Source organism: Triplophysa rosa, linkage group LG14, assembly GCF_024868665.1.
Source record: "Triplophysa rosa linkage group LG14, Trosa_1v2, whole genome shotgun sequence".
NCBI lineage: Eukaryota > Metazoa > Chordata > Actinopteri > Cypriniformes > Nemacheilidae > Triplophysa > Triplophysa rosa.
The window spans coordinates 12,398,478-12,413,027 of NC_079903.1; the positions used below are offsets into that span (position 1 = coordinate 12,398,478).

General features: G+C 38.5%; 1 protein-coding gene across 1 annotated transcript; it reads right to left on the reverse strand.

Moving 5' to 3' along the window:
- Positions 1-100: 100 nt before the first annotated feature.
- On the reverse strand, positions 101-12,854 carry aldh3a2a (aldehyde dehydrogenase 3 family, member A2a). The gene is made up of 11 exons (XM_057350441.1): positions 12,644-12,854; positions 12,064-12,246; positions 3,266-3,497; positions 2,875-2,957; positions 2,585-2,793; positions 2,399-2,516; positions 2,179-2,320; positions 1,938-2,104; positions 1,749-1,848; positions 1,427-1,665; positions 101-842 (listed from the first exon to the last, which is right to left on the reverse strand). The coding sequence occupies exons 2-11, from the start codon at positions 12,223-12,225 to the stop codon at positions 828-830; spliced, it is 1,467 nt and encodes a 488-aa protein (XP_057206424.1). The 5' UTR covers positions 12,226-12,246; positions 12,644-12,854; the 3' UTR covers positions 101-827.
- Positions 12,855-14,550: the final 1,696 nt, after the last annotated feature.

The window sequence follows — 14,550 nt, forward strand, 5'->3', positions numbered from 1 at the left end:
ACGAAACACGACGGCTGCATTTATTGTGCTCATCAGAGGGCGGCGCATGCTTACAGCACGTCCACCTCCTCTTTACAATCAAAAGTGCATTAAACATCATCCAAGTTTATTTAGTTCGATTCATAAAATTCCACTTTTACAAAGAAAGCCATTATTAACCTTTTGCAACTTTCACTAGTAACAATAAATATTTTTTACATTATAATGTCGATTTAATAAATGAACATTCCATATATACTGTACAGTATTAAGTTATGTTTTCACACACACTACCTGTTACTTATTCTTTCATACTTCTCATTTTAGAATAATAGTAAACGCATAAAAACATTCGATGCTACATAATATGAATTCAAGACAAAGGTTTTTAATTTCAGTAGTACACAGGACAATATAACTGTTAAACATTAAATATATTGCTGATAATGGATTAATGAGAATGGTTAACAAACGATAACACAACTGGCATCATCCCCATTTGACTTCTATGATCCTGATTGTTGCAAAGTTATAATAAATCAATTCATTTTAAATGACTCGGTAGTATGTACAAAATCTTATCTGTCTATGCAAAAAATGTTCATATGTATTCAGACCAATAAAAGAATGCAGACTCACAGGAGAAACCCTACCTTGTATTACACTCATCTTGCAGTAAAAATCATTAGTATTCTGGATAAGTGATTTATTTTATATCTAATTGAATCTATTGCACGTAAAAAATACAATTAACTGTCTACTGTGTTTTAAAAAACTGCTTGATCACAATCATTACAATCCCTGTGAATTCCTGTGGGTCCAGAGATCTTCAGCTCATCTTCCACAAATTATCGCAGAAATCTCTGCAACAATAAATCACAAGAAATTATTTACAGTAAGAAAACAAGTTAAGAAATGTGTCAGGGCAAAGGCTTCTGTTACAGTCTACGTGGAAACAATGTGCCTTATTCCTAGGAACAAGGAACAGATATTTTCCTTTTACTTTAATCAACAGTACTTTAGCGCAGCCAAACCTATTTAACAATGTTCTTTGTTTCCTTGATGCTTTGCTTACTTAGCAGAACTTGAACAAACTAAATTTTGCAGTGAGAGGGACTCTTTGAAACAAACTCTGTGGTGATACATTATGTATAGACGAATATTATGTGGTATTTATAAATATTAAAAAGGTTACAGATTAAATGGCAGAAGCGGGTCATTGATAACATTTTAAGGATTAAATGTTTAATCCTGTGGATTTCCTGGTATGGATTTTGTCCATATAAGGAATTTACAGAAAGGTTATAAGTATTAGTTTTTACTTTGTAATTTTATTATGTTTAGATAGCAGAAACTGTATAACTACTTCTAAATATGAATTTAAAAAATCCTATTATAATCCAATTCATTATATTCAGGTACGTCCTGAATAGAGGCAACATCTCACCTGCACCACAAAAGCTGCCAGTGCAGCAACCATAGCCACCTGTGCCATCTGACGCCACTTGGACAGATTTATTTGCTTTAAGAGAAAGACACGTGCCCAGCGTAACTTCTCTGCAGTGTGAGGGGGGTATCGCATCTGATTGACCATCTCCATGTTCAACTTCTTAATGAGACAGCTGCGGAGGTGACTGAGTTGGTCAAAACTGTATTTGCCATGGTAACGACCGGTTCCACTATTTCCTGATAAGACAGAAACAATACATCCATTGTCCTTCACTGTTAATGATCAGAGTGGCTCTTTAAAGTAAAAGCCCGACACGCACCGACACCACCGAAAGGTAAATCACTGATGGTGTAATGCACCAGACAGTCATTGGCTAAGAGCGCTCCACTGGATGTATCCGATATCATCTGTTTGATAACCTGGGAAAAAACGAATATAGTTTGAAGTCACAGAATGATAAATCAATCAGCTATCATAGCTATATTGTAAATGGATAGTGTTCTGTTACCTTATTGCTGGAAGAGAAAACATAAAGTGCTAGCGGCTTCTCTCGTTCATTGATGAACTGAATGGCTTCTTTTATACCGTTTATGGTGACGATGGGCAAAATTGGCCCAAAGATCTCTTCCTGCATCACTTTGGATTGTGATGTCACATCCTTCAGAACAGTGGGAGCTGAAGCAGACAGATACAGGAATCATGACAGTATAAAACAATTATTATAAAACCATAACAAAATGAATACATACCAATATAGCACTCCGCTTCATCACTGTCTCCTCCAATAGCCACTGTGCTATCTTCAATAAGTGCTATTAACCTCTTAAAATGGCGCTGATTGATAATGCGCCCATAGTCGGCAAAGCTCTTAGGGTCATTTGTATAAAACTCCTGTATGTGCATGAAAAAAAAATGATGCACTCATGGGGTAAAAGACAGAAGCAACAAAATGTACAGTATATACTAGACCTTGATGCATTTCTGGATCTCATCAATCACTTTGTCCTGGATGCTGGGTTCACAGAGGATGTAATCAGGTGCAATGCAGGTTTGGCCACAGTTGACATACTTTCCCCATGTTATCCGGCTATAAATTTAAGAGCATTAGAAAGCAAGTATTCGTTAGTATAACTTATTAACTCATAGCAAACTCACCGGCAGGCGATTCTAATGTCACAGTTCTTGTCAATGTAACAAGGGCTTTTTCCACCTAGTTCCAAAGTGACCGGTGTGAGATGGCGAGCCGCTGCCTCCATAACCAGTTTGCCCACTGTGCTGTTGCCAGTGTAGAAGATGTGGTCAAAACGCTGCTTCAACAGCTCCTGGGTCTCTGGAACACCTCCTGTTACCACTGGATACATCTCCTGAATACATTAATAAAAGATCAAATATAATATATCAACAACAATAATATTTTTAAGAATAGAATGTGACTGAAGTATTACAGGGTCAAGGTAGTGACGCAGGAGCTCCATAACTTCTGCTGTGTGAGAGCTCACTTCTGATGGCTTTGTTATCGCAGCATTTCCTAAAGAATCAAAGATATCAAGCAGAGGTTTAACATTTAAGAGCAACCGTGAACGGAAAGATTAACAGCTTTTCGGTCGGTTTTTTGATCAATTGGCTTTAGAAGATCAATTGGCTTTAGAAGAATCATGCGCATGAGCCATGTGGACTAATTTATTACACATTAACCTTGCTTTATTGTTATTTCTGGAGCTTGACAAACCCCAACCTGTTTAATTTGTATTGAGAGTGAGGAAATGCATACTGGATTAAATTTTTTTTACAAACAAAGTGAAGATGATGATACAAAAAGGTGGATTCAAGCTTTACCTGCAGCAATGGCACCTACGAGGGGTTGTAGGGTCACTGCTATTGGATAGTTCCATGCTCCAATGATAAGCACCACACCAAGAGGCTCTGGGTGTATGAAGACCTCATCTGAGATGGTGAGAAGATTCTTGGACACTGGACGAGGAGCTGCCCATTCAGCCAACTTGCTGACAGCCAGATTGATTTCTCCAACCAAGCCTAGGATCTCATACAGTTGTGTTGAATTTTCACTCTGTCACATAAAAAAACAACATGTTTACTACAAATACACTAAATAAATGAATGACTATAGACCCAGCAAACACAAAACGTTTTTACAACTTTTAACAATGTTGCATTTTGGTTACAATTAGGTAATGTTGCAGTACAACGTTTTAAAAACCACACCCTATATTTAAAAAAATATGCAACCAAAATAAAACGGTAACTTTTGTGACACGTTTTATTTAGGTGTTAAAATAACGTAATCTCCACGTTGCAATAAGACGTTCAAAAAACGTTGTGATAGTACCAAAATATAACCAGACTAAATTCCAACGTTTAATTATATATTTTTTATTATGATTACTGTTATTATTATTGCTTAATGTTGAATATCTTTCGCAATATTTCTGTTATAGACGGTTTCATCTTATCAACATAAACAAACGTTACTGTGCATGAGAACTGAGAGGAACTTGGCTAAACTTGTCTCTCCAATATTTTGAATTTAGACTCCAATACCAAGCTCAACCACTAGATGTCAATGTACCACATGGTTTGTTTAAATGCGTCAAAACTACAGGGCCCATTCAACAAATTGTTTAATAAAATGAACAGACAACACAATTCAACAAATCGTTTACTTAATACAATTATTATACAATAAAATAATAATATACATTATTATAAACAAACATAAACAGTTATATTATTAGACACTAGCCAACCACAGACCAAACAAAATAGTTTAAAAACGTAAATATCACGTGTGTTTACAACAATTACACTGTAGCTTTAATAATATCAATAAAACCTGATCAATCACTGCTGTTTTTTGTGTAAGGAGATATAGTTAACATTTCATTTAATATATAATAACCAATTAAATGTATAAAATCTTTTAAGAATAGCCTATATAATAAGATATATTTAATAAGATAGACCTAGTAAATATTATTATGTAACAATTTTTTTTTGTTAACGTTTATTGGACAGCTATGTTGCCTAATTTCGGACAGACATAAGCTATGTCATTTCGGAGAAGCCTTTTGCCGTCAATATAATAGACGTGGACAAATGAATCTTGATGAGAATTAGCTGGTAGGTTGATGTCAAAACATAAAACTTTGCTTCATCGAATATACATGTATTCTGTGCCCAGTCAAACCTCACCGTTGTCTGCAGGGCTCGTGCATGTTATGTCTGTCTCCAGACTCAAAAGTAACACGGGGGAGGTGACCCTCTAACGTCCTACTTTGTTGGGGAGATTTTTTTGTATTTTTTGAGAATTTTTTTTATTAAATGTTTCCTCAGAATAGTTTAAAATTTGTTGACTTTTGTTGCACTTGCTATATCTCAACAAATACAAATTGCCTTTATTCAGTTATTCTAAGTGGTCTTAAAAATGGGGAGAATAGTTTAGGCTATAAAAGTTTGACACTGACTCACAGGGACTGAATTGAATAGGTGGAAGGCTGAAACAGGCAGTAAGCACACAGACACAAATGTGCACGCAAACATACTAAATACGCTGATTGCGCTTCACTTATTACCCCATCGATATTGTCTGAAATAGATTAAATTAATCTAAACATTTTTTTATTTCAGGCAAACTGAAAATAAAGTGAAATAAAAATGATAAAATATTAAATTGATTAATATAAAAAAATTAAATGCATATTTTATATATTATATACATATTTCCAGGCCCAATAACGCAAGCGCACCACAGGTCATGTGACAAGAACCAACCAATCAGCATCTAGATTTTTGTATCCGTTAAAAACTTGCCAAAATGTAGGAAAGGCTTTTCTTTTGCTTGTCTTCATAATTAAATCTACTAGCAAAGCTACTTCAATGAATTTTCGGGGCTAGAAATCAATTTATACTTTCCCGAAACAACCTTGTCTTCAAGGAGAGTGCGGCTCATGGTTGCTTAGCAACGGTAGACAACATTGTGCTTATTCTGAGGATCAGGGCCCGGTTGCATAAAGCACCTTAAGTGTAATTTTCCCTTAAGTGTGTCCTTAAGTATACCTTAAGTTTTACTTAAGTTATTCTCCTATTGTCTTTGGTAAAGGAAAATCACCCCTTAAGTGTCATACTTAAGGGAAAAACTTAAGGTGCTTTATGCAACCGGGCCCTGGGAGAAAAGAAGAAAGTGGAGCGGCAGCGTTTTCCACTCATTTTTAGACATGTTAATGCCTCTTACTGTCACAAAACTAAATTCTCGCTCGCATGGTATGCCCCCGACAAAAAACTGACAGCTGTTTATAAATTTGTGGTCTGTGTCCAGCACGCGCACGTACAGCTCGAGCAGAGCAGCGTCTGGCTGAATGGTCATCTTCAGAGTGTTTTTCCTGAGGTAAGATACTTTTTATTTAACCAGTTTCTTTGCTTTTCTAGACTATAACTCATCAAAAAACATCAATGACATTATACAAAGCAACCTCATTATGTGACTATAGTTTGTTTTCTCCTTTAGCTTTTTACCTCACAAAAATAAATAACTGCCGTTTTCACACGTATTACGTTTCCACAAAATTGATGGGCTGTCCTTTTTAGTAAATGTGCCACATTTTTTCCAGTTACGTTAAGGCCCACTGCACACCTAAATACCGTTTAAATCCTGAAACGTTAACGCCATTTGAGCAAATGGAGCAAATTCGTCAGAATGGAGATAAACTTGTTTCAGTGCTAAATATCTATTCAGTGTCAGTTTAAACGTGACTTCTAATATATTGGTCATTCTTGTCTGTTCGTTCACTTCTCATTACAGTAAGTGAATATTGTAACGCTACTTGAGAAGTTTTAAGTCACTCAGATTGACCCAAACCAATTCCATGCACACACTGATGAAAACTCACTTCCCTTCCACATAAATATGTCTGGCTGCACACCCATAGTTTATATACAACACACAACAAGTTATGCATTAATACAATACGTCAAACAATAAGGATGTAATCTAGCCACAGGAGGTCACAAGCCAGTGTACTTTTTGTGCCGGTCCCAAGCCCGGATAAATAGAGAGGGTTGTGTCAGGAAGGGCATCCGACATAAAACTTTTGCCAAATCAAATATGCGAATCACTAACATGACTTCCATACCGGATCGGTCGGGGCCCGGGTTAACAACGACCGCCATCGGTGCCGTTGACTTACAGGGCACTGGTGGAAATTGGGCTACTGTTGGTCAAAGGAGAGGAGGAAGGTGTGTTAGAGGAGGAAGGCGTGTCCGTAGGCAGAGAGAGAAGAGGAAAGGCAGGAGTTTCAGACTGAAAGTAGGGACTTTGAATGTTGGTACGTTGACAGGTAAAGGCAGAGAGCTGGTAGATATGATGCAGAGGAGGAAAGTCGACATTCTGTGTGTCCAGGAGACCAGGTGGAAAGGGAGCAAGGCTAGAAGCATTGGAGCAGGGTTTAAACTGTTTTATCATGGTGCGGACAGGAAGAGAAATGGAGTAGGAGTGATCCTGAAGGAGGAGTGTGTGAAGAATGTTCTGGAGGTAAAGAGAGTGTCAGATAGGTTGATGAGTCTGAAGCTGGAAATTGAAGGTGTGATGTTGAATGTTGTCAGTGCTTATGCTCCACAAGTAGGTTGTGAGCAAGAGGAGAAAGACAGATTCTGGAGCGAGTTTGAGGAAGTGATGCAGAGTGTTCCCAGAGGTGAGAGAGTGGTGATAGGCGCAGACTTTAATGGACATGTTGGTGAAGGGAATAGTGGGGATGAGGAAGTGATGGGCAGGTTTGGTCTTCAGGAAAGGAACCCAGAAGGACAGAGGTTGGTAGACTTTGCTAAAAGTATGGAGATGGCTGTGGTGAACACGTACTTTCAGAAGAGGCAGGAACACAGGGTGACATATAAGAGTGGTGGCAGGAGCACACAGGTGGACTATATTTTATGTAGACGCTGTAATCTGATGGAGATTAGCGATTGCAAAGTAGTGGTAGGAGAGAGTGTAGCTAGACAGCATAGGATGGTGGTGTGTAAGATGACTCTGGTGGTGAGGAAGATGAAGAGAGCAAAGGCAGAGCAGAAGACAAAGTGGTGGAAGTTGGAAAAGGAAGAGTGCCGTGTTGTTTTCAGGGAAGAGTTGAGACAGGCTTTAGGTGGACAGGAGGTGCTTCCAGATGACTGGACTACTACAGCCAATGTGATCAGGGAGACAGGTAGGAAGGTGCTAGGTGTATCATCTGGAAGGAGAAAAGAAGACAAGGAGACTTGGTGGTGGAATGAGGAAGTTCAGGAGAGTATCCAGAGGAAGAGGTTAGCTAGGAAGAAGTGGGACAGTGAGAGGACGGAGGAAAGTAGACAGGAATATAGGGAGATGCAGCGTGAGGTTAAGATAGAGGTTGCAAAGGCCAAACAGAAAGCTTATGAGGATATGTATGCAAGGTTAGATAGTAAGGAAGGTGAGAGGGATTTGTATCGGTTGGCGAGGCAGAGGGATAGAGATGGAAAGGATGTGCAGCAGGTTAGAGTGATTAAAGATAGAGATGGAAATGTGTTAACAGGTGACAGGAGGGTGAGGGAAAGATGGAAGGAGTACTTTGAGGAACTGATGAATGAGGAAAATGGCAGGGAGAGAAGAGTAGTAGAGGCAAATATTGTTGAGCAGGAAGTAGAAAGGATTAGCAAGGGTGAAGTTAGGAGAGCTTTGAAGAGGATGAAGAGAGGAAAGGCGGTTGGTCCGGATGACATACCAGTGGAGGTATGGAAGTGTCTAGGAGAGATGGCAGTAGAGTTTTTAACTAGGTTGTTCAACGAGGTCTTAGAGAGTGAGAGGATGCCTGAGGAATGGAGGAGAAATGTTTTGGTGCCGATTTTTAAGAACAAGGGAGATGTGCAGAGTTGTGGAAACTACAGAGGTATTAAGCTGATGAGCCATACAATGAAGTTGTGGGAAAGAGTAGTGGAAGCAAGGCTAAGGGGAGAAGTGAGCATTTGTGAGCAGCAGTATGGTTTCATGCCAAGAAAGAGCACTACAGATGCGATATTTGCTTTGAGAAGGTTGGTGGAGAAGTACAGAGAGGGTCAGAAAGAGCTGCATTGTGTCTTTGTAGATTTAGAGAAAGCGTATGACAGGGTGCCAAGAGAGGAGCTGTGGTATTGTATGAGGAGGTCTGGAGTGGCAGAGAAGTATGTTAGAGTGGTGCAGGATATGTATGAGAGCAGTAGGACAGTGGTAAGGTGTGCGGTAGGTGTGACAGAGGAGTTCACGGTGAAGGTGGGACTGCATCAAGGATCAGCTCTGAGCCCCTTCTTGTTTGCGGTGGTGATGGACAGGCTGACAGATGAGGTCAGACAGGAATCTCCATGGACTATGATGTTTGCGGATGATATTGTGATCTGTAGTGAGAGCAGGGAGCAGGTGGAGGAAAGTCTAGAGAGGTGGAGGTTTGCTCTGGAGAGAAGAGGAATGAAGGTTAGTCGCAGCAAGACAGAATACATGTGTGTGAATGAGAGGGATCCAAGTGAAACAGTGAGGTTACAGGGAGAAGAGGTAAAGAAGGTGCAGGATTTTAAGTACTTAGGGTCAACAGTCCAGAGTAATGGAGAGTGTGGAAAAGAGGTGAAGAAGCGTGTGCAGGCAGGTTGGAATGGGTGGAGAAAAGTGTCAGGTCTGTTGTGTGATAAAAGAGTACCAGCAAGAATGAAAGGAAAGGTGTACAGGGCAGTAGTGAGACCAGCGATGTTGTATGGTTTGGAGACAGTTGCACTGAGGAAAAGACAGGAGGAAGAGTTAGAGGTAGCAGAGCTGAAGATGTTGAGGTTCTCTTTGGGAGTGACGAGGATGGATAGGCTCAGGAATGAGTACATCAGAGGGACAGCACATGTGAGATGTTTTGGAGACAAAGTTAGAGAGGCCAGGTTGAGATGGTTTGGACATGTTCAGAGGAGGGAGAGTGAATATATCGGTAAAAGGATGCTGAGGTTAGAGCAGCCAGGCAGGAGGCCGAGAGGAAGACCAAAGAGGAGGTTTATGGATGTAGTGAAGGAGGACATGAAGGTAGTCGGTCTGAGAGAAGAGGATGCAGGGGATAGGGCTAGATGGAGGCAGATGATTCGCTGTGGCGACCCCTGAAGGGAACAGCCGAAAGGAAAAGAAAGAAAGAAAGAAAGTCAAACAATAAGGATGTGTTTGTGGGGGAAAGGGCTGGCCAATTGCCCTAACAGTTATCTGTATATAATGCTGCCAAGAATTCAGTCGGCAGTTTTATCTTTATGGGGGCAGAGAGTTATCTTCTGGAATGTTGTCTGTAGAAAAAAAAAAAAAGAATGTGTAACAGTGGGGTTCATTTTATTTTTTGCCAAGGTAAAAATAATACATTGTCATTTAAGTAGTTTATTACGTTCATCAGTTCCTTTACCACTTTAAGCGGAGTTCATTGTGGTTGTGAAATCACAAGTTGTGTCAATACACTCACTTAAAGGACACTTGAATAAACTTACATTTCTTCCATTTTAGCTGTAGTTTGGACCATAAAGATTGACCTTATCAACTGTATTTGTTATTCACAATTAATATCGTAAGTCCATTTTGCACATAAAAATCACCCTAAAGTCCTGTTATCGTTATCATTTAAAGGAATATTTCACCCATAAATGAAAATTTTCATAATTTACTAAACGTTATGTCATTCTAAACCTGTACGTATTTATGCGGCAGAACACAAAAAAAGATATTTTGAAGAATGATGATCATCAAACAACATTGGACCCCCGTTGTTATACAATCTATGGTAACAAAACCACTGAGACATTTCTCAAAATACTTTTTTATATACAGTCATATACAGTTTCAGAACGACATAATGGTGAATTAATCTATTGCTACTTCTGCTGCTAAACAGGCCTATACATAGTCTACATTTTTGCAAAAGTGGACTTAAGCTAACATGCAAATATGTGCTTGTTTTTCCAGTAACACTATCTCCTCGATTTCAGCAAAAAGAATGTTTAGCCATTTTGTCATAGTACATAGCCATGCGCGAACCAGTGGGCGGGGCTAGAGAAGTAGTCGTTGATATTTTTCTTTGGAGGCGGTGTTCAACCTATCAATGATAGGTGCATTCCAGAACCTGGCGTTCGCTGGGCCTGGTGTCAATAACAGATGTAATCTCAGTAACAAGGGCGTTTTCAGTTCTGACACTTACATGATGTTTGCGTGAATACGATTCCCTCTTATATAACAAAAGCTCGGGTTAAAATTGTGATTTTAATTCATGCCCCCTTTAAGATGACAGGACTAATCTGTGGTCCATATAGGCACATAACCAATCTGTGGAGCCAGAATTCTTGCTAGTTGGTAGGGATTATTTTCAAGTATTTGAAATAATCAAATACTTATTTCACTGACTGAAATGCAAATCAATTTATAACCTTTATATAACATTTTTTCCCCTGATTTTTATAATATTCTGTCTCTATCAGTTAAAATAAACCCACCATAAAAATTATACACCCTTCATTTCTTTGTAAGCAGGCAAATTTACAAAATCAGCAGGGGATCAAATACTTATTTCCCTCACTGTATTTTTGGCTTTGTTATTTTTGACAGGACAGTGAAGACAGACAGGAAGTGATGAAGAGGAAAAAGGGCAGCAGGATCACGACCCGGGTCTTGAAATCAGGTCGCCCAAAGCGCAGTTGCACCGCATGTCTGTAGCACTATCCACACGACTACAGGGTCTGACTGGAGTTAGTATTTTCTGATGTAAACTATGGCTACAGTTTTGATGACTGTTATTTAAAATGCACAAGGCTGCATGTGGCACATTTCAGTTTCAACAGTACAAAGGTCGAATAGGATTCACGTTTCTTAAGCCGGGACACACTAAGGGCTAGCTCAGGGATGGGGAACTTTGATCCTGGAGGGCCACTGTCCTGTAGAGTTTAGCCCCAAACTACTCCAATACATACCTGCAGTGAAGCTTCTACTAATGTGTGTTTGATAAGGGTTGGAGATAAACACTGCAGAACAGTGGCACTCCAGGATCAAGATTCCCCACACCTGGACTAGCTGAAACATTCTAAAACTAGACACAACACACTTAAAAAGTTTTTCTTGCGACTGGAACCGATTCCAGTCTTTGACAGTCAGAAAGGGGCACATACCTAACCAGTGCGTCAGACCACTACACATTTAGCAACTCTTAAAAGAGTCTTGTAAGGTGTGTGCTGCTTTCTGACTGTCAAAGACGTTCTGTTGTCTGTTGACATGTCAGATTTATCAATCTATGTACTCATGAGTATTATATTCCCGTTTTATCAGTAATATAACCTAACAGTAAAGCAAACAAGATGTTCAGATTTTTCTTTTTTCAAAGGTTATGCGTTTTTTGTTTTATACTTAAGATGTGAAAATAACGTTATTAAAACGTCCCAGGGTGACTTAACAACGTAAAAGCAACGTTGAAAAAACTTTCTGTCACGTTGTGAAAACACGTATTTATAACGTAAAAAAACTCGACATTTTGTCGTATTAAATACGTTGGATAGAAACGTTATCACAACCTTTTCACAACGTGAAAAAAACGTTTTTACAACGTTTTTGTGTTTGCTGGGGAGAATGTGAAAAAAAACTGGTCTACCTTATAGAGGTCTTTTCTCAAGGCATCAGTAATGTCCTTTTCTCTTTCTGTAATGAATCGACTTAGGTTTTTAAGTTGTTGAATTCTGTACTGCAGGGGTTTAGATCTTCCAGTCAGAAAAACCTTTCTGGCCTGTTGAACGGCCAGCTGCTCCCGAGACATTTCGGAAAATCAATCTAGACTCTATAAGGACAGTTTGTGGACAAAGAATTCATGAAATAAAACAGAAAACAGTCAGTTGCATTCTGTACATTTCTAAATTACAATGGTTTTACTACCAAAATATCACGATTAGACTATGATTATTGTGGTGAGACCATAATACATTTGTTCCATGATTTCACTGCAAATTAAAACAAAATATATATATATATATTTACTATGTTAGTTAAACCATTGGTTAATTTTCCTAAGTGTAACAGTGAAATGAGAGTAAATGTACAATATCAATATATTGCGCAACATTTAACTTATCGAAATATTTGCACATCAGACAATTTATGTCATGTCTCTTTACTGTTCATCGACCTTAAGTTCGATGATATTAAATGTACAAGTTTAACTTTGCACACTTTCTCACCTCTGTAAGCAGTGACATTAACTTATTTTTCTCTCCAGGGGCTGCATCGGAGCTCAGATAGTCTTCCGTTAAGACGTATTCGAATAAGTACGTTTTGTCTCAGTGAAATGAACATGCAACACCTTTACTAAATAACACGCAATGTTTCAATTTAAAGTATCTGTTGTGAGACAAAGGTTCGCATATACACAGCAAAGGGGTTAAACAATTGCATTACCTCTAATCACAGACGACCGTGATTGGCCAATCATGTCATCCAGTTTAGCCATCGCTGATAAAAGTAACAGGAAACACGTCACAAAGATTTATACGACCTGCCTCGGCAGTGTTGTGGACAATTATTTATTCCTGTATAATGACACCAAGACACTTTAATAACAACTGAACTGAAAATACTTAGTAAAGAGTGAAAATAGGAACATTCATATTTAGACCGAATGTATTTGAAAACCACGCAGGGAGGCTACGCCACGCCCACTAGTGTCAACTGTTCCTCTGTTTCTTCGCCTACTCTAATACAATGAATTTCCACTACAGCGCCATCCATAGTATACATTATTTACTACATCAGACATCTGCATCTTTACAAGAGTAGGCCTATACATCATCGGTCAACAGGTCATAGAATCGATTTTTACTAGATTAAGACTGCTAATCATTTGGTAAAGTCTGCTGTTTGTTATTGTTGTGGCCTCGTTAAGGAGTATGGATTAGCATATGGTGAAGTTAAAGTGTTATTCAGGTTTGTTTATGGTGGACATGTTGTATGGATCAGTTGATGTGGTCTGACACGAATTATATTTATACTTGAATGCTATGACTTAGAGTTAGATTTAAGTCTACTGTATCTACAGTTTTCCTTTTTATAATGTTCACTATTTAAATGCACATGATTAGAGACAAGTGAACTTTACACCTTGTTTGTCCAGAAAGGATGGTGTGTCATTCAAACTGTTTTCTGGTGTAGTGTACTTAGCGCCTTTAACCATTTAACTTTAATTTTTTATTCATTTTGAGCTTTGATATTATTTGTTTTTCCTAGGTCAGGTAAAGTATGTTGAGTCCGGCCTTAAGCATTTCAAAAGACTCCTTTATGATATGCTCTTGCTCTTAAAACACTACAACTGAAGACCCAGGTAGACAGCTTTTGTAATCAAACAGTTCAAGTTCTTTTAATTAGGTTTCTTTTTATAATAAATAAATAATATGAAGGCAAATGTAATGCAGTGATGCATATACAGTAAGCAGTGGCACAGTGTAAATCAAAGGTCATAGGCTATAGCCTATATTCCTCTTCTGTGTCATGATGATGTTTCATTCCTTTCATGAGTAAACACACCCGTACAGGACTGATCAACACTGTACAATCTACTCTATTCAGCACATTTCTCAGAAAAACAACAAACTAGACAATTTTTTCGGCTATGGTCTCAATGATCTTATACAACTACAAATTAATTAAGATATTTCTTATCTTCTTGTTTGGTTAATTTGATAATGAATACAATTTTCGTTTTAGATTTGCCAAGCTCTGAAATATTTATTGGGTGAAAATTGTGAGTGGTGGGCTTCAAATATTGTGGACAATCCACTGGTTTATACCAAAGAGAAGATACATTCTCTGTCAGGCCAGTGAGGTTAAAAGGTATCAACTGCGACTTTAATCATTACCTTGAAACAAAGCTCTTCTTAAAAGTTAGATAACAAGCATTCCCATAAAATTACAACTGGTCCAGGACAGTCCACATAAACCGAAAACAACGTTCATACGGAAGGACACGTTGCCCCGCCTATGTCTGAAACCTCCATAAATTTTCTAGTTCGATGCTTCGCATGAATTTTCACAAGGCATGTTTAGGCATGTTTGCTGCAGCTGAGTGAGAGTGGTCCTACTCAGCATCTTCGTT

Bases quoted from the DNA above. Each gene is read 5' to 3' on its own strand.
- aldh3a2a (XM_057350441.1), bottom strand. From the start codon at position 12,225: ATGTCTCGGGAGCAGCTGGCCGTTCAACAGGCCAGAAAGGTTTTTCTG. The intron at 3,498-12,063 runs GTAGACCAGTTT...TTTATGTGACAG, and splicing joins TGAGAAAAGACCTCTATAAG to AGTGAAAATTCAACACAACT. The intron at 2,794-2,874 runs GTAATACTTCAG...TAATGTATTCAG, and splicing joins TGCGTCACTACCTTGACCCT to GAGATGTATCCAGTGGTAAC.